We start from the raw sequence: 20,465 nt of genomic DNA, 5'->3' as shown, positions 1-20,465 counted from the left end.
AATTAGCATGCCTCTTCCGAAGAAGGGGCCAGTGTAGACGTAGCCTAAGTGTTTTTCTCAGTGTCTCAGCTCCTAGGTTCAGATTCTCAAAGGTATTCAGACTCCTAACTCTGATGGAAATACTGGAAGGTAGGAGCCTATATTCCTTTATGGATTTGGATCCTAGAGATGAGTGATTTAATAAGAATCTCAGCTTGCATTAAAAAAATTGTTTCTAGCCCTCAAGAGTTGTGAAGAAAGCCTAAACACGATTGACTGCACACAGAAGACTCAGAAATTGGAAGACAAAAATAACCCAAATGCATTATTTAAAAAAACTTTATTAATTTTGAGCCAATCTCATAATCTTTAGAGACCTGACTCATGATTTTTGAAATTTGGCTATTTGCAATGCTGCATTTTAGTCTTCCACCTGGTGATGAGAATAGTGTTTTGAGAGAAGATGAATAGGGACAAGAGAACACAGCAGGGAGGAGTGTGTCTGTCCAGTTTTAGGGCGTTTAGTTGTCCTGAATAATAGCTGAAGCATCTTCCATAGGGGTAGCTGTGTTTGTCGGTATCTGCAAAAGCAAGAAGTCCTGTCACACCTTAGAGTGTGTCTGCACAGCACCCTAAACTTGAAATAAGATATGCAATTTGCGCTACGTAAATTGCATCTTATTTTGAATGTATTTCAAAATAGCTTATTTTGAAAAATGGCGCATCTACACAGTGCCAAATTTTGAAATAACATGCTATTTTGAGACATCTCTTAACCCAGGGTTACCAGGATACCAAAATAGCATGCCTGTTATTTCTAAAAATTTTGTAAATAACAGGCAGCTTGTGTAGACACGGAGTAGCGTGCAGAGCAGACGTTTCCTTAAAAAGACTAACAGATTTATTTGGGCATAAGCTTTAGTGGGAAAAAAACACCTTATCAGATGTGCACCTGATGAAGTGTTTTGTATCCATGAAAGCTCATGCCCAAATAAACCTGTTAGTCTTTACAGTGCCACAGGCCGGTTCATTGTTTCTGAGGCAGCTCTGACTCCTTTCCCAGCTGTGCTAGTGGTGGGCAGAGGTTTTGTGCCCAGGCTGTCTGCTTCTCTCCGAGTGCTCCACCCTTTTGCCGCCCTCCCCGCTGCGCGGAGCAGCTGGCGCCAGAGCTTGCCGGGGTTGCAGCGCCACGGCAGGCTCTGGGGTGGGGGAAGGCGCGAGGGGGCACAGAAAAGACCACGCAGCATGGCAGTGGCAAATGGAACGTCAGGGACTCGAGCGGGGAAAGCAATGACATCACCGTCAGGAGGCGTTTCAGAACAACGGAAGTACTTCCCCCGACCAATGGGAGGCCAGAGCTAAAGGTCACGGCGGGGGGGGGGGGAGCGGAGAGAAGCCGGAAGTCCTGGTTTCATTGCGGGTCTGACGCTGCTCGGGTCTGTGGCTCTGTTCTCTGCCGCTTTCGTCTCCTCCCCCCCGCGCGCCGCCCCGCTCTCTGGGTGCGCAGATGGATCCCGTAGGAGTCGCCGAGACCAGCCCGGGCCCCGCCTGGCAGAGCAAGGTGAGGGAGGCGGTGGCGGGACACTGAGTCCATCCCCCCCCCCCCCCGGCGCTGCTCGTGGGGAGCGTCAGCTTAGGGAGGAGCCGCAGATGAGTCGCCGCAGGCCCCCGCTCTCCCCCCCCCCCCCAGCGAGCGCCCCACGCTCAGGGCTGACCCGAGTCCCGCGGGGGAGGAAAGAGGGTGCCCGGGCCTCCCTCACCGACTCCTTCTAGAGCTCGGGAGAGAGGCGGTTCCTGGGGCTGGGAGCTGCCCCTCCTCTCCAGGGACGAGTGAGGTTTTAGGCTTAGAGCTCTGTAGGGAACAAGACTTCCTCAGGGGCTAGTCTGGCCTCCCGAGGCACGTTGCAGGCACAGAATGTCAACCACCTACTCCGGTAATAAATACACACTGGTTAGTCTCTGAACGCCTCGAATCTTTAGCCAGTGAACTAATTCAACGGGGTTTTACATCCCTAGAATCCACCATAATAAAGTCTAGTTCATACCATCTAGGTTTATCGGTGAATTCAAGTTTCTACACAGAACTTCCCCCCTTGCTGCTATCAAAGGCAGCAAAGGAAGGGGAGGCAGGAGCCGGTGCCCACAGGGAGCCAGCTACCTGCCCTCCTCCCCCAGAGGTAAATGTAACCGCTAATATTTCAAGTGGTTACACATTTACACAAATATCCAATAATGGGTTAACGTCCCTAGTGGTTATTTCTGAATAATAAAGTAGATCAACTTTGCAGTGTGTCATTCTTCAAGACGCTCTATATGCCTTTTTGTATAAGTGGGATTTAACAAGTAAATTGCTGTTTGTTATGTTGAATGTTTTTTGGGGGGGGGAGTTTAGCTAGTCTGTATGGCTTGTTTAATTAGGTAACTTGGTTTAGAATCTGTCACCCAAGTATACAGTTCAGGAAATCTAGTGTTGCTAGTAGCCACTAACTGTTATTTTTTTATTTTATATTACATACTACATGCTCCTTATTTTAGAACATCGTGGTAACAGACCATAATGGTGATGCCATAAGTCTATTCCCTATTTCATTTCAGCCCAACTCAGCTTTCACAAAGTTACCTCATCCTATACTTGTTTTCTATGGGGCTTTCTCCAAAATTAAGTGCACTGTAATCACAGTCAGGGCATCACTAACACAACAACATTATTTTGAAATAGCGTAGTCTGTATCTATATAGCAGGCAGTTATTTTGAAATACTGTCAAGCTGAAGGACTTCTTACTCCAACTTCTGTAATTCTCTTTGTATGAGGAGTAAGGGAAGTTGGAGGAAGAGTGCTCTATTTTGAAATAAGTGCTGTGTAGACGCTCCCAATTTTGAAATAAGCTATGCAATTTGCGTATCTTAATTTGAGTTAAGCCCTGCTGTGTAGATGCATGCTCAGTCTTAGGGTTTTTTGGTAACTTGGAAACAGATCTGCATCATAATGACAGTGGGGGTGGAGCAAAGGAGAGCTAGTTATAGAAGTTTTAAGGAAATTGTAAATTTAGTGTTCCAAGGGCTTGTCTGTTAGAGTTAATAAACTTTGAATTTTTTTGGTAAGTTAAGGACAGCCAGCAATTCAGGAGGGTGCTATAATTGTAAATGTGAAACATTTATGTAACATTTAAGGTTTAATTTAATAAAATATAAGTGGTGTATTTGTGTGTATGATTTAATTCTTACCATTCCTAATGTACTGCAGCTGCAGTTTGACACAGGTAATGAGTATTTTGCAGTATTTCCTACCTCAGTCAGAATCAAGTTATCTAAAAAATGTTGTAGACTGCTGTTCTGATGTGTAAATTAACATTTTTTAGTGATCAGATTTAGTTAATTGTTTGACAGAATGTGTGAAGAAGTATCAGTGGGAAACTTGATGTAAATCGATTTTGGTGTTATTTTAAATCTCCTTGATTTAAATCAATCCACCCTGAATATGCCCTAAGCAATATTGAATGTACTGTCTTAAACTCTGAAAGATGGTGATGTACCTTTATTAACTTTGTCTTCACTGTAATGACACATGTTTTTAGACCAAAAAAATTTAAGAATGCCCACAGAAGGACATGCCCAGGCATGTTCAACTCTCACACAGCAGATTGTGTGCATGCCAATGAAGAAAAGGACATAGATGAAATTCGTAAATCTTTTGGAACATTTTTTTAGTGCACTATTTACTCTACATTGCCTGAAGAAATCAAGAGTACAGATCTTTTCTGTGAAAAAGAGGCTCAGAGTTGGTTGCCAAAACTGATGAGCAGACCTTTGTTCTACAGCCTTAAGTCAGCAGTGAACTGAAATTAATGTTTCTGTTCAGCTAACTGCTTGCTGGATAAAGTTCCTGTTGGACTCCTAACCAGTGGCACAGTACACTCACACTTTGACTCTGGGCAAAATTCTACTTGTGAAAGTCAGTGACAAAACTCAGATCAGGTTCAGAATTTAGATCTATGAAATCTTTTTTGGTTACATCTCAGATGTCTCTCTTGGTTCTGAGACAATGTGTTGTGGCTATTACCCATCTCAGAGACTGGAAAGGAAACATTTGGTTGTGATAGTAATTATTTGGTGATTTCCCCTACCCCACATGGGATTTTATATTGACTGACTAAAAGTTGTCAATATATTTTCCTCTCTATTGCCATTTGGCAAACACATCTTTCCTTTTTGATATTTCAAAGGGTATTGAAACAGCTAAGTCTGCTCTCTAGTTTTCACTTTTTCAGTCTAATATGTTGCTGAGAAGTAGTAGTGGTAGTTTAACTGTACTAAGTAGTCTATCTATCCAGTTGCCATATTTCAACACTTTTTTTTTGCAGTGTCCATGGGGAACCCCTAAAACTGCAATAGTATCATGTTCTCTTGCTGATGTGATGAGTGAACAGTTGGCAAAAGAATTGCAACTGGAAGAAGAAAAAGTTGCTTTTCCTGAGGTGGTTACGTAAGTTAAACACCCCTAGCTATAAATCCTGGGTATGATAACTTCTCCAGAAATGTACTGTGAAAACCCCTATATTGGTGCTTTTCTGATGTATGAATCACGTGGGTCTCTTCATGAGAGATCCTCTCATAGATCTCATTCTCTCCCAAATTCATATTTCTTTCCTAACTGTTCACTTTCATGGAGAGGGCTCTTCAGACTAGTGATTTTCTACCAGATTTACACAAAGGTCTTTCAGGGATATATCATCTCATGTAGATAGATATCTGCCTAGTTTTACAAACAGCTACATTAAAAAGCATTAGCAAAGTCAGCACAAACTAAAATTTTATATAAACAAAATAAGCAATGTTACAGTAATAGTGTGCTCTGACACTAATATTTTTAGGTGTGATTTTATAAACCAAGTAAGTACTTTTAAATGAGATGAATCTTGGGGTATGTAAGACAAATCAGACTCCTGAAGGGGACCTAGTAGTCTGGAAAAAGTCAACCACTGGGCATCTATGAACCATAGTTCAGGAACTATTGCTATAGAACACTATTTTCTTTTGTCACTTCCAAAGAGAGGCTTACTGATGACAAATTACAAAATGGAAAAACTTATTATTATTTTGTATTGCCATAGTTCCTAGGAGCCATAGTCATCGACACTGACATACTAGGCATTGTATAAACATAGAACAAAAAGACAGTCCCTGCCCCAAAGATACATCTTTAGGCTTTTTCTGAAGCAGAGTAATATAGTTCTGGTGTCTCAAGTGCAGTACCTTTTCTGCTGTCTGCTGGAGGACTTAACCAACCTCTTAAAGTCACACTCCAATATTTCTAATGCAAGTATAAGTGAATACAGGCAGTCCCCGACTTACGCGGATCCGACTTATGTCGGATCAGCAGTTACGAACGGGGCTCGCCCCGGAGGACACGGACTGCGGGACCTCGCGGTCCTGCCGCCCGTGTACTCCGGGGCTTTCTCCGCGTCTCCCTGGTCTGCAGACCAGGAAGACGTGGAGCAAAGCCGCGGAGGGGCTCGGGCAGTGGGGCAGCCCAGGCGCGCCTGGGCTGCCCCACTGCCCAAGCCCCCCCGTGGCTTTGCAAAGCCTCGGGGAAGCCGGCAGCAGAGCAGCCGAGGCGTGCCTGGGCTGCCTCGCTGCCCGAGCCCCTCCGCGGCTTTGCAAAGCCTCGGGGGAAGCCAGCAGCGGGACAGCCCCGACGCCCCGCGGCTGTCCCGCTGCTGGCGTCCTCAGAGGCTTTGCTCCCCGTCTCCCTGGTCTGCTCCCCGTTTCCCCAGCAGACCAGGGAGACTGGGAGCAAAGCCACGGAGGACCCAGGCGGTGGGACCGCGGTGCATCTCGGTCCGCCGCCCGCGTCTTCCTGGTCTGCTGGGTGGGGGGGCGCAGCTAGTACATCCCCCCCCGCCCCAGCAGACTAGGCTTTTCTCCAGACGCCTGTGGCAGAGCAGCTCGGGCGCTGCCGGTTGGTCCTGCAGCGCCGCTCTGGGCGCTACTGGACCAACCCGGCAGCACCCCAGCTGCTCTGCCCCAGGAGTCCTGATTCAGCCGCTGCTGGTCAGTTTCAGCAGCGGCTGAATCAGGACGCCTGGGGCAGAGCAGATGGCCGAGGAGCGGCGCTACTGGAGCAACCCAGCAGCACCCCAGCTGCTCTGCCCCAGGCGTCCCCAAGTCAGCCGCTGCTGAAACTGACCAGCGCTGACTACAGGAAGCCCGAGGCAGAGTTGCTCTGCCCTGGGCTTCCTGGAATCAGCTGCTGATCAGTTTCAGCAGCAGCTGACTTGGGGACGCTTGGGGTTCTTAAGTTGATTCTGTATGTAAGTCAGAACTGGCGGTCAGTTTCAGCAGCGGCTGAATCTAAACGCCAGTTCCGACTTACATACAGATTCAACTTAAGAACAAACCTACAGTCCTTATCTTGTACGTAACCCGGGGACTGCCTGTACATAAGAGGTAATCTTGGATCTTTTATAGTGAAGAGAAGAGTGAAAACAAAACGAGACTTCTTGTGCTGTTCAGTATTTTTGTCACAGGTTCCTTGACTTTCAGTGACCTCTGTGATAGCTTCAGCTTCTTCTCCTTCCCATTATTTTACGCAAAAGTCACAGATAGGTCACAGGCTTATGTGAATTTTTGTTTATTGCCTGCAACCTGTCTGTGACTTTTACTTAAAATAACCATAACAAAATCTTAATCATAACCAAAGTTAATTATTGAGAATGTTTGCATTTAAATGCAGTGTCTTAACGATTGTGTATTCAATATTCTCTGGAATAAGTTAAGGGGAATTCATTATTCTCTGTGCGTGTGTGCGTGTGTGCGTGTGTGTGTTTTAACAGAATTTATTTCCTTTTTTATTGTGCTTAGTGTTGCTGAAGGGCCATTTATTACAGAAGAAAATACTGACACCTCAAATGACTTAGTGCTAGCCCAGATGCTACAAATGGAGTTTGACAGGGAGTATGATGCACAGCTTCGACGTGAAGAAAAAAAGTTCAATGGAGATAGCAAAGGTACTAACATCTGATGTGACAGTCTTGTTAGAAAAACAAATACTTTTTTTTTTTTTTTTAAAGCCCCCTGAATTGATTGACCTGCAAGGGAGTGGTGAATGCATGTAAATTTCAAACTATCTAATTTGTTTTGTTTCCCAAGTCTCCATATCCTTTGAAAATTACCGAAAGGTACATCCCTATGTGGATAGTGACAGCTCAGAAGATGAGGTTGACTGGCAAGATACCCGTCATGATCCTTATAGAGCAGGTACGGATTGCATTTACCGTGTGTACAAAATGTACTATATAGGTCAAAATTCTCAAAAATGCATCCTGAAATTAAAAATGAGAGATATTGAGTACTTGCACTTCTGAAAATTATGCTGCTTATTTATTGGGTGCCTAATTGGGAATGTAAGAGCCTAGCTTTAGGCTCCTATTTTTAGTGTGTTGGTCTCTGATTAAATGTGACCTTTATAAAATTCTTATTTATTAAAAGTTAAGTTGTCTGTGGTTCTGTGCGTTGGAAAGACAGTGCATTGTAATGAAGATTTCAATTTCCAATATGTAGCATAGATACTGATTGGTTAGTCTTAATATCAGAATAATTGAGGTTACCTGTTTGGGGGATTTATGTATTCATCATCTGTTCATTCCCAGAATATGTGCCAGACTTTAACATAGGGCTTATTTTATAACTCCCCAAGGTGTGCAGGATTCTTCACAGAAGGGACTTCTGTTTGCTTTTTAATTAGTTAAAATAATGTAATTGACTTGCTTATTGTGGGCATCATGAAATATATTATACCTATATTTGTGTATACATAAATTTTGACTTGCATTGTTCGCTGTTGGCAGATAAACCCACTACTACTCCAAAAAAGGGCTTTATAGGAAAAGGAAAAGAAATTACCACCAAACATGATGAGGTTGTATGTGGAAGAAAGAACACTGCTCGAATGGAAAATGTAAGCTCCACCTTTTTATGCAAGCATAATATGTATAAATGTCTTAATTCAGTCAATATTTGTAGCATTTTAGAGAAGTGTATGTTGTTCAACCTGTCATTTTAAATGAAGATCGTGAAACATTTGGATCAGTTTTTTTGACAGAGATAAGTATTGGTAGAAAACTGAACTTCCAGACTGTTCAAGTAATAGTGTATGTAAGTGATACAAAATGTTTATGTACAGAAATAAAATATTTTATCACGAAGATATCAGTAAGTTCAGTAACAAAAGGGGAAAATCATCAAGCTTACATTGGTAAACATGGCTATCATGTAATCCAAATTACTTAAAAACAGGAAAAGAAAATCTTTCCTGAGGTCAGGCAAACTGAATTCTTGTCACTTAGTGCTGGACATTGGCTTGTAATCTGTTTATCCTCAGCAATTTGCATTATCGTAGTTGCATCAAAGAAATTGGAAATACAGAAATGCATGCCAGTGCTATCTTTATAGGATAAGTACTTATTGTGAATGAGAGTAATTGCTTAGCTCTTAATTTAAAATGTATATTACAACCTTTTGTTAAAACTTGATTGGTTGAATGCTTGAATACTATCACAGAAGCCATTAACTGCAGCAACCACTTTTCTATTTCTGAAGCTAAGTATTGTAAAAGATGGTTCTTGAATATTGGAATCAAAATCTAGTTCATTTGCTGTATCTTTCTCTGTCTTCAGTAGTAGTGTTTTTGTAAATACTTTGTCTGTTTCTAGTTTGGACCTGACTTCCAGGTTGGAGATGGAATTGGAATGGATTTAAAACTGTCCAATCAAGTCTTTAATGCCTTAAAGCAACATGCATACTCTGAGGAACGTCGAAGTGCCAGACTCCACGAGAAGAAAGAGCATTCTACTGCTGTATGTTTTGATGCTGAGCCATTTTATATACGAAACCTTCTGTACCAACTTGCATGTCATTTTGAAATGTTTTTAAAAGAGTAATCATTTTGGCTAAACCCAGTGAGCAATGCTTGAATTAGGGAATTACTGAGAAGCTTGTATTAACTCTTCTACTGGGAAACTTTTGCTTTCTTCTAAGCCTTATGTATTGTGCTTAGATACTGTGATTGCAACTGCCATATAAATGCATGCAATATTTTGGTAGGCTTCCCAAATGAGAGTAATCAAGTTTTATTACCAGCTTACTTCGGGGATGTTAGAATTTAACCAGTTAACTGATCAGCATCAGCTTATCAATTAATGGTTAAACTCTGAATAGGATAGCTCGTTGAGTGGTTAACAGTGTAACCGATATAATTTTTATTGGTTACGTGGTTTAATATTTGTATTCCTGTTTTTATTTTGTAACATTGCTTGGGTTTCTATATCTTTTAATTCCTTAGAGCTGATCATGTACTTTACAACTAAGTATTACAGTAATTTACTGTAGTATTTAGTTAAGGAAATCCTGAGAAGTTGGGATTAATCCTAGATTCCTGGAATAGACTACTTTAAATTCTCTTAATAACTATAGATTTGGGAAGACAGGTTGACAAATTGATGAAGTTCAAATAGCATTTGGAAAACAGTCGATATTCCTGATTGGCTGAAACAGTTGATTTTGGGAGGGAAATGAATTCTAGTCTGGTGTCCTTGATATTTTTGGTTTTTTTTGTTTTTGTTTTTTGTTGTTGTTGTTGTTGTTTTGCCTGAGTTAGGTAGATTTGGGCAGATCTTTTAAACTTTATCTGCCATGGTGTTAACAGTCAGTAAAATGGGTATAAAACTTCCTCATCTGAGGTATTTAGGCTTCATGTTTGTAAAGCTGTCAGACTCAAGTGTGAAGTGTGCTGGAACTGCTCTTCTCTGTGTATTACAGAAAATATGTGGTCCTTGCCCCAAAAACCTTAAATTCTCTGTAAAATTATGGATGTGAAAGGTTAACCAGTAAGCATCACCTTAAATGGGTGATGCTTACTGGTTCCAGGTAACTGGTGGAAGCTGGAGTAGCTCCCTGCCTGCCACCATCAGAAGGCCTGCCATGGACGGGCTGCTACAGTGGACCTGAGAGCCCTGCTGGCAGAGGCTGCTCTGGTATAGTTTGGGAGCTGGTAGAGCCAGTCCAAGTCTCCATGGGCCGGGGGCTGCTCCTGCTGGGCTGGAGTAGTCCCCAACCCGGATCCTGCTTTATCGGTTAAATGTTAGGTTAACTGATTAACTGGCATTTTACATCCCTAGTTTAAAAAAAAAAAAAGTATTAAGTAAAGTAAGTCTTGTTGCTCTTTAGTGTAAAATCAGACCAACCTACTTTTGCTTTTTTTTCTCTTGGATTTGTTCATGAAAACACGTTTTTGCCAGCTGATTCAAATCAGATTATCCTTTAACTGAGAAATACCAGTAGGTTTAAGTGAATGTAGATAAATTGCTCACATGTTTACTTTTATTTCTCCTTTTCTTTTGTAGGAGAAAGCAGTGGATCCTAAAACACGTTTACTTTTGTACAAGATGGTCAATGCTGGGATACTAGAGACCATCACTGGCTGCATTAGCACAGGAAAAGAATCTGTTGTTTTTCATGCTTATGGAGGAAAGTAAGTATGTGATTGTCATGCTTTGGGGTGCAAACATGGGGTTGTCACTATTGCTTAGGTTTAACTGGTTAACTGATTAAGCAAGATCCTGCTCTCATCCCTCCAGGTAGCTGCTGCCACCCTCTCTCCAGCAGGAGGTGGCAGCAGGAGCCAGCAGCTGTGGCGGAGAGGGAGGTAATTGAGTCGTTGATGGAATTTCCATCGACTCGATTAGTTGATAAGTGGGGGAACTACAGAGCTGCAGCAGGGTTAACTCCCAGCCCAGAAGCTAACCCCACTGCGGCTCTGCCTTTTAAACGTATTAAGAGCCACTAGGCTCTTAATACATTTAAAAAGCAGACACGCAGCTGGAGGCACTGGAAGCAAGCCAGGAATCAGCTGATTCCCAATTTGCGCCAGGTCCCCCGCTACGCCTCTGCTTTCCCTGTTCCCCCAGACATGGTGCTGGAGGGAAATAGGTTGTAAGATGGCTCCCCCCAGTACAGCTCCTGCTCCTCTTCTCCTCTTCCCCCCTCCGGCTTGGAACTGCTCTCTGATAGAAGCAATGGGGGAGGGAGAGAGTGACTAGTTGAGCATATGCTTATCAGGTAGTCAACTAGTCACTTACATCACTCGGGTGTATTTCATCTTCTGCTCCTAGCCAGCAGCCATGGGGGCGGGAGGGGGGAGCTCCAGGTGGGGCTTACAGGGTAACCAATTACCCTTTCACGTCCCTAATTTCAGCCACTGCCCAGTTGGTTGAAGGAGCCAACTGACTCAGCGCCAACTGTCTTCGATTCCCTTATCTATCTAGTGATGAATGTGAAAATGGCTTCTGTCTTTACTTATCCCTCAAAGTTCAATGGCCTTGTTTCAAAAGGCAGAAAGTTTTCATGCTGTTCTTTCCTTCCTACACCCTTCTGATTTTATGTAAATATATCTTCCTTTGTGTTTGTTCACACCTTGCTTAATGTTATTGGAGACAGGAATATAGCTGCCTTCCCTCCTGTCTGGGTAAACTTGTATCTCTCTATTTGAACATAGACAATAAAGCATGATATCCAAGTGTCCTTATACAGTATTAATACATAGAATCTTTTCCCTAAATGGGGCATCTTCCCCCATCTTTTCTTGCCCCTTTATATAAAGTAACCCATTTTTGGCTGACAGTCTTCAGGATATATCACAGTATCCATAATTTCACCTACAAAATTCTAGCACACATTTCACCATGACGTTAATGACCATTTTGGTGTTAGCTTTCAAATGATATATCATGACAGCAGTGTGGGAGCTGTAGTGAATGTCAGGTGTGATGAGTTGCTGGCACAGAGCAGTGATCTATTACTGACACTGACCTTAATGGGGAGTATAAAAGTGGAAAGAAGCAGCAAAGGTCCACTAGCCCAGTATCCTGTCTTCTGACAATGGCCAGTGCCAGGTGCCCCAGAGGGAGTGAACAGAACAGGTAATCATCACATGATCCAGCCCCTATAGTCATTCCCAGCTTCTGACAAACAGTGGCTAAGGACCCCAATAATTGTTTTTATTTAGCGATGGAAACAAAGCATTAGAAGATTTTACAACAAATTAACATCAACAATTGAGTCTCTTCCATAAAGTGCTACCATTCATAAAGGTGATTAAGCACATTCTTAAAGGTACCTGAAATGTCCTTTAACCCTGCAAGAGGTCCTTGTACTCCTGCATCTGGGGTTGGCCTTTCCAGGTCAAAACAGTTTAATAGGCTGACTGGAGACAGAATCAGCAAAGCTAATAATTCTGGCATTGTCCCTTAACTCTTAAATGTGAGCCATTCTTCTTCTTCCTGCCTATATTCCAGAATAAATCAGTTTACATAAGAAACATATTCATGCGATAAACATCATCCCAATAACCAGGCCTACCATTATTATAGGGTAGCTCCATAATTATCATAAAAAGTTATGTAAAAATGGACTTAAAATTTTAACCTGGGTTTTAACACAATCCACTTTACAATAAACATCAACAAAGGGAAGAAAATAGACCATACAAGAGGGGCTAGTGGGTTGGTTGACTACAAAGATTTCCTCGTCTCATCTTTTACAGAGGTTGCATTTAACCAAGTAATGCTTAGACTATCAGTTCAATTTCAATCTAGAAATGAATAAACTTATTTGATAAACTTTCAGTCTTCCTAACTGAAGTTCTTCACAAGCTAATGCTACAATTAATTTAAGAACCAGGTTTAGCCAGGGAGCTCTGCAGTCTTTTTGTGGACAACTTCCATTAAAAATTTAACTTCAGTATTGTGTGCAATGGTTTTTTTTTTTTTTCTGCGTGATCTTAGAACACTTTTTTTTTTAAGAAAATCATTGATTGTGCTCCTAGACCTAGATGTAAATTAAACATTAATTTTGTCCTATGTTGTGGTCTTTTTCTGTCACAAGTACGAGTGATGAGGCTGATAAAGCTGTACCTCCAGAATGTGCCATAAAAGTTTTTAAAACTACCCTTAATGAATTCAAGAACCGTGACAAATACATCAAAGATGACTACAGATTTAAAGACCGCTTCAGTAAACTGAATCCACGAAAGATTATCCGTATGTGGGCAGAGAAAGAAATGCACAATCTGACAAGGTACAAAAATAGTATAGTTGGCATTAGTGTCTGACTGTTTTTGTTTTTCAAGGAAGTTTTGATGTGGGGGCCTTCATATATAAGTTAACTCGTACATGCACTAAGATGTGAGAATTTAATTTTATTCATAAAGTTGAGATACTACAATGTTCATCCCCTTATTCCTTATATGTTTTTAAATTCATGATTATGTAACTTGGAGTAAAATTAGCACATTTATTTTGTTTGTTGAGAAATTTTTAAAGTAAAGTGTCCACTATTGGTAATTTTTAACATCTGTTGCCAGACCTCTATTGTAATCACATCTTTGAAGCAACTAGTTTCTAACACTGAAAATTGCAATCTGAAATGAAACCAACAGATGTGTGGATTTCAAGGCATAATGTTGTTGGAATCCATTGTATGGCTCCAGTGCTTTCATGTGTATTCTATGTGAATTGCTACACTGATCCAGAATAATCTTGCAAAAGCATTTTAGAACTAGAGAAGGGCTAGTATGAATTTGACTTACTCTTGCAATTATCTATTTTCTGCTCTACAGAATGCAAAAAGCAGGAATCTCTTGTCCACAAGTGGTTTTGCTTAAGAAGCATGTTTTAGTCATGTCTTTCATTGGCCAGGATCAAGTTCCAGCTCCTAAACTAAAGGAAGTAAAACTGAATAGTGAAGACATGAAGAAGGCCTACTATCAGATTCTTCATGTAAGATGATGCCAGTGTCTTTATTCAACATCTGCTAACAATTTGTGGTAGAGTAGTATAGCTAGCAAGCTGTATATTTGTATTCTTTACAGTATATAAAACTTCTGAACCTCCATATCAGCAGTGTTTTGCACTAGATATATTTTGTGGCATATGAATAAACAGATAAATCAGAAATTATGCAGTAGAGAAAAATTAGACTTGGAATTAACTTGGGAAGATAATCTTAATGCTGACCAGTGGCAAGCTGGTCCTTGGTAGAAAACAGCTATTCCTGGTTAAAATGTCTTAGGTTCAGGAAAAATCAGTCTTGGGAATTCTATATCACTGTGTACATGCAGAATTCATGTTCTCTGCAGATTTCTTTGTTTTCCTGTAGAAAAATGATTTTCTGATGGGAAAACAAAAGAAAGCCACGAGCAGTCACATGTCCCTCCCCAGCAGTGTGGGCATGTCACTTTAAGTTCCTGGAGCAATTTCTGGAGGGCCAGTAACTGGGGGTGGCTAGGGTTATGGTTGGTGGCTGATACCCTGTGCTGGGCTCAGCTGCTAGTCTCCCCTAGGCTGAGGGGACGGGACTTGTTCTTCCTCTTCAAGGGGCTGGTGCTGGTTCAGACCCATCTCCTCTCCCCCTTTCCTGCCCCGATCACTCCTCCTCTGTGTGGGGGGGGGGAGGTCTGATTTCCCATGTGTCCAACCACTATACACTGGCACCCCCCACCCTGCTGGGATGCATACCCTACCAGGTCAAAACCATCTTAATCTGGAATCCCCATGTAGAGTCCCACTACCCTGCACCCAAACCCTCCACCCCCAGCAAATGTCTGTGTATCCAGATTGTCCCATACAGAGCCCTCTTGCCCCACACCTTGATCCCCACCACACTATGCCCCTCCACACTTGGATCTTGCCAGGCTAAGCCTGCCTGCCCACACCATGCTGGAGCTTCTGCATTTATTTTATTGACAGAATTTGCCAAATTTCAAAATATTGGGCATAAACTTTTTGGTGTAGAATTCCCTAAGGAGTAAAGAATATTAGCGATTTAGTGAGTGGCTCCTCTTAATTAGGTGTTCTGATCCTATATAAATGTATTATTTTAATCTCTTTAATATACCTTTGCTAAATAACATTTAAATGGCTCCATTAATCAAACAGTCTTGTTGATTTTGGGGGGGGGGGGAGGAAAGCAATGAGGTATTTGGGATGAAAGTTATTGTGGTTTAAAAAACAAAAACAGAGGAGAACTTTACTCTAAAGCCCTTTAACTGCCTCAACCAGTCTTGTATACCCATTAACGTGAGTGCTAGAGAATAAAATTATAGCTTTTAACGGGTATTGTAAATACTTAATTGCTTTATTCTCCACTTCAGCTTGATCAAATAATACATTGTCAGCTGTGTACATACTCTCAATTACTGTTATGCCTTGTTTTTCTATAGTTCTAGTGAGAGAAACTAAATGGAAACTAAAAATGTCTTATAGTTAACCCTGAGACTTGCAGAGCTATACAGGTTATTTAAACTGAAATTAATCTGTCTGTGGATATAATGTAGATGCATAAACCTGTAATGAATAGTGTAAAGCTGAATCTTAAAGGTTTCTTTCTCCTAGTTAGCATTGAAGTACTTTGACTCTTATTGGTGAAGTTGAGGAAAAAAATACACAAAATGAAGTTGTCATGATTGGGTGAAAAGTCATCTGTGACTGCTTATCTGTTTGATAGAGGGTGGAGTAAAAGTGTAAGTCCAACATACCTATCTGTCTGTTGCAGTGGGACTGGTGGACAGAATTCATATAAGTTCACTAGTTTTAATTCATTTCTTTACCATAACTGTTTTCCTTGAAATTCTGAACATTTAGTTTCTATTGAACAGGAGTAGAAGACTTGAGGTCACAATTCCTCACATTAACCGACTGCATGTAAACTTGAAATGTGAATACCACTTGGGGTGAAACAGTGCTTTGCTTTGCCTGGTTGTACAAATCGTGCTGATTAATAACCACTCATTTGAGTATTCTTTGCTTAATGGATCATTTTTCTGACTCCTCCCAGATGATGCAACAGTTATATAAAGAGTGCTGTCTTGTCCATGCTGACCTGAGTGAATACAACATGCTATGGCATGACGGAAAGGTGAGCATATTCTTAAGGTAGAAAAAAGGTGTACTTAATGTTGTCTATATGCACTATGTCAGGGGTGGGGACATGCAAAAAAAACAACTGTGAGACACATGCAGCCCCAGTTACATGGTTACTTAATTATATGCATTTTAACATCAATAGTGCAGTCTGGGAGGAGTGTGGGGAGCATAAGGCTGTTCCAACCTTCCAGACACAAATTGGGTCAGGGTGTGTGTGGGGGAGGAGTTGGAGTGTGGGGGTTGGGATGGGGCTGCAGGGTCTAGCTGGGCGGGCTTACCTAAGGCAGGATTCCCTTTCAACGTGGCAGAGGCAGGCTCCCTGGTAGGCTTGTCCTGGTCCCATGCTGCTCCTGGAAACAGCTGCACATAGCAACTGCTTCTAAGAGAGGCCAAGCAGCTCTGCGTGGTGCACGCTACATGCATCCACAGGCTCTGTCCCCACAGCTCCCATTTGCTGCAGTTTGCATTAGCAGTTGGGGCAGCATATGGAACTTCCCTCCTCTCTCCTGCACCTCAGGGCCACAGAGATATGCTGGCAAGCAGAGGCTTAGGGCTTCCGGCCAATGCTGAAGGGATTTGCAGTGGCCCAGATGAAATTAAGCAATGGGCTGAATCCAGCCCACAGGTGGGAAGTTCCCCACCCCTGCATGTGTGAACCAGTATATTTTTTCTGTTTACTTTAGATCTGGTTAATTGATGTAAGTCAATCTGTGGAGCCAACCCATCCTCATGGACTTGAGTTTTTGTTCAGAGACTGCAGAAATGTTTCACAGGTAGGGGTTCTGCAGTTGATTTTTGCTTGTGTTTTTTCTGCAGTTAAACTCTGATGTAAAAGTTTTTTTTGGGGGGGGGGGAGCTGATTTTTAAATACATTAAATTGATAAAATCATCAGTTTCAGTTTAAGTGATAGCTTATCTATACAAATTCACTTGTAAATGCTGAATGGTGTGTGTTAGACACAGAAATATGATATTGGACTGAAATTTACTATAGAAGAAGAATAAAATAGTGCTCCTGGAATCAAAACCTGCTCTGGGACCATGATGCTTGGTTGTCTAGAGGAAAAAGAGTCAAAGCTGAAGTGCTACTTCCATACTTGATTATTAATTGTAGTTCATAAAATGCACTGTGCAATATTTTATAAAATGTGGTTAAAGACACTGTAATCTTTTATTTTTAATAGTTCTTCCAGAAGGGAGGTGTATCAGAAGCACTTAATGAACGGGAGCTCTTCAATGAGGTCTCAGGTTTAAATATTACAGCTGACAATGAAGCTGATTTTCTAGCTGAGGTAAGATTCTCTCTCTGGTTGATATCTAGTTCACTTGAACCTCTTTAATTTGGCAACCTTTGGTATCAAGGTTTGCCAAGTTAAAGATTTTTTCCAGGCTAGGGAGGGCGTAAGGGGGATAGGAGTGGGACACTTACTTGGTGCTCTGTAACAGGGTTGCCAAGTGTCCAGAATTGGCCCAGACAGTCTAGTTTTTTTTGAGCTTCTGTTTGGTTAAAAAAAAACCAGAAAATACTGGACATGCAAAATGTTTTTCTCGGATGAAAGGCTGCTTGGGACATTCTTCCTCTGCCACGTCTGGTAGGGGCGGGGGAGCATCGTTTTTTTTGTGCAGTTGGGGGTTTTGTTGTTGTTTTTTGTTCAACAACTTTGGTCCCCGAGCTGCTTTTTTTAAACTCAAACCATTTTTTTTCCCCACTATGTTCGGTATTTTTTGTGAAACTATCTGGCAACCCTACTCTGTAAACACCAAGCAAGTTTCTTGCTGCTCCCAGGCACCACCCCTGCCACTTTGGGAGTGGTGGGGGAAAAACATCCAGCAGAGTGCATCTCTGGTCTGCTGTTCCCCCAACTGGAGGGGGGAAAGAGTGGTAGCATGCAGAGCTGCTTCCTCGTCCCCCTGTCAGGGTCCATGCAATGAGTCTTCCTGAATTAGGGACACCTGGAGTAAGAAAGTTACTGTGTATTTGTCAATTAAGATCATCCAGCTAACTATCTAGCAGCCAGTCACAATCCTGTTTCTTCAATATTCTTGGTTGTCTTGTTAGGATAGCTGGTAAAAAAATATTAAATTCCAATTTTTTTAGGTTGACATAAGAGCAGAGGCTGATACTTACATATAACTCATATTTTGTTTTAATTAAGATCATGGAAAGAGTTCTTAACATATGATATGCAAATAAAATGTTACCAAAAGTTTGTAAATGAATTTGCTGGTTCCTGGTATCAAAAAGGTTGGGAAGCCACTGTATTAGAGAAAGTGGTGCCCCACACTAGCTCTTCACGGGCTGCAGACCAAAATACAATAGGACTGTACTACTTTAATCATAAAGCATGTGAGTGTGACTCTATTTACTGCTCTGCTAGTACCATCAACATCATGGAGAAGGTGTCTACTTACGATGAGGCTGCTCTGAACTCCACCACAACCATTCATGGAGGAAATGAGGTTCAGCAGTGGTAGATTAGGCTTGATAGAATTGACATGGAAGTGTTTTTAGGGAAATTCTGGTCACAGACTAGACTCTGAGGATCTTTCTCCCCTTTTAAAAACCATGTCCCGCAACCTGAAAACATTGTATGCACTTCTGTTCCATTAATCTGCTCAAAGTAGATGTTTCTTAAAATGTTGATATTTCTAAACCTGGCATATTCATATCCTTGATTTAAGCTGGTGTGACTCAATCATTGGAAACATTATATGTTCAGGATATGGATCATACTGTGTGCACCAGTTACTCCTCTAAACTTGCTGTTTTAACACAATATTTTGAAGCAGTTGCTTTCATGTCTGTTTTTTATAAAAAAAAACTTAAGTGGATATATTTCTGTCCTACAGATTGAAATGTTGGAGAAAATGAATGAAGATCACGTACAGAAGCATGGAAAGAAGGTGTCTCCATTTTCAAGTGATGGAGATCCTCCAATAATATACAATGAATAGCACTGAGTGCATATAACACTTTAAAAGAAACAAGGTTCACTGCTTCTAACCAAACTAATGCAGTGGTAAATGTTAGCTTCCAAGGTCAAGGGAATGTGTGGTTGACTTGGAAAACCAAAAAGGAAAGCACAATGAGTGTACTTTGGTGCTTCAGTGTTATTGATCTGCAAGTCAGGCTCTTGGAATTTTTAGAATGGCACTGTGAGAATGGAATGTCATCCCCTCTTCTAATGTTCTGATTTAACCAACCTTTCAGTTACATTAGATTATTGTAGCTGAGTTAATAATATTTTACATGATTGAGACTTTAAATATCCTAGTTTTATTTTTAATAATTCCAGATTGGTGTCTACAGTGTAAATGGTAGGGAAGAGCAATAGTCTTCCTTCCCTTTGCCACCCCTAAAAACCATCTGGTTTAAAATTCTATTATATACACACAAGTGTAGCCCATTTTTCCATATTTAAAATTAAAAAGGAATTAAATTATGGACAGTAGTCACTTAAAAATCTCATTTCTCAATATAACCATGTTTCATACTTTTTAAAACCTAGGCTGTTGTTTTTTGGTGGGGTTTTTTCCTTCATGTAAATGGAATGTGGTTTAAGTTGCCAGTCCAAATATAATTTGATGCATATATGGTTGTGAGTATGCCTGAACTGTCCAGAGTGCTGCTCTGGCAACATGGTAGCCTTCTGATGGCTGCATTCAGTTTGTGAAATGGAGCAGATAGCTATAATCTTTTTCTCTGTAGAAATCCTTCAGAGATTGCAGGCTGGCTAAAAATGGATCCTCTTCATTCAGACTGTTGAACTCTGTGGGTTGTACTTTGTACACTCTTGATTCAACTAAAGTCAAATTAGAAATTGTAACAGAACCAAAGGTGATTATCAGAATTGATTTATTACACAAAGGAACTGAGACAAGAAATAAAGGTGAACATGTATTGAGGTTTTTCTCCTGCTGAAGTAGGTCAAAACTCAAGAAAACTCCTGTGGGTTTTCTTTAAATACTTTCTAATCAAAATGTCAACCTTTGGTTTCTTTTATATTTTATATATAAACTTTTAATCCTATCTAGATTTTCCTAGAATTTGTCTGACAAAAGCTTTATTTCTGTGAAACAATGCATTTAGAACTGATTTTATGGGGTGGTACGAAATAGAAAATCTTGAAGCTAAATACTTTTCTGTATATTTTATTGCCCTTTGTGTAATGCTACTTGTTAACAGGCTGGATATTTTGTTGCTGTGTGTGACATTCTCACAGTGTGCTGTGAAAGTGGTGCTCTTCCTGCTGGAAAATTAAGGGTGAAGTAAAAACTTGAGATCTTGTGGCTATATTCTTGTGCTGGACAACATAAAGCAATTACAGTGACTTGAGTTAAACTTAAAAGCCTTGTAAGTAATAGGTCACTTGGAATTAGTATTCAAGGCAGGACTAAACTGTGTCAGCATCATTATACAAAGCAGCGTAATCAGGTGGCTAATTCATCAGTCACCTAAGAAGATTTGAGTAATCTCGCCTCTAATCTCGGATGTTTCCAAAGGTTTA

The 20,465-nt window shown here is 41.1% G+C and overlaps 1 protein-coding gene across 2 annotated transcripts; it reads left to right on the top strand.

The window, feature by feature from the left end:
• Positions 1–1,359: 1,359 nt before the first annotated feature.
• RIOK3 (RIO kinase 3) lies at positions 1,360–20,251 on the top strand. Of its 2 annotated transcripts, XM_006117203.5 has the most exons (13): positions 1,360–1,540; positions 4,342–4,463; positions 6,842–6,987; positions 7,130–7,237; positions 7,828–7,937; positions 8,692–8,835; positions 10,381–10,508; positions 12,920–13,111; positions 13,653–13,812; positions 15,869–15,949; positions 16,641–16,730; positions 17,142–17,249; positions 18,808–20,251. In XM_006117203.5, exons 1-13 carry the CDS (start codon positions 1,487–1,489, stop codon positions 18,910–18,912), a joined length of 1,548 nt encoding a protein of 515 aa, XP_006117265.1. In that variant the 5' UTR covers positions 1,360–1,486; the 3' UTR covers positions 18,913–20,251. The 2 variants fall into 2 exon arrangements, with proteins under 2 accessions (XP_006117265.1, XP_075776981.1); XM_075920866.2 differs by lacking the exon at positions 1,360–1,540 and having other exon boundaries at positions 4,342–4,455.
• Positions 20,252–20,465: the final 214 nt, after the last annotated feature.

This window comes from Pelodiscus sinensis, chromosome 2 (genome assembly GCF_052426305.1).
Source record: "Pelodiscus sinensis isolate ZL-2025 chromosome 2, ASM5242630v1, whole genome shotgun sequence".
Classification (NCBI taxonomy): domain Eukaryota; kingdom Metazoa; phylum Chordata; order Testudines; family Trionychidae; genus Pelodiscus; species Pelodiscus sinensis.
This window is presented reverse-complemented; position numbering and strand designations above follow the sequence as displayed.

Excerpts from the sequence above, each read along its gene's own strand:
- RIOK3 (XM_006117203.5), top strand. The coding sequence starts at position 1,487 with ATGGATCCCGTAGGAGTCGCCGAGACCAGCCCGGGCCCCGCCTGGCAG. Across the intron at positions 7,238-7,827 it reads TCATGATCCTTATAGAGCAG|ATAAACCCACTACTACTCCA; the intron begins GTACGGATTGCA and ends CGCTGTTGGCAG. Across the intron at positions 10,509-12,919 it reads TTTCATGCTTATGGAGGAAA|TACGAGTGATGAGGCTGATA; the intron begins GTAAGTATGTGA and ends TTCTGTCACAAG.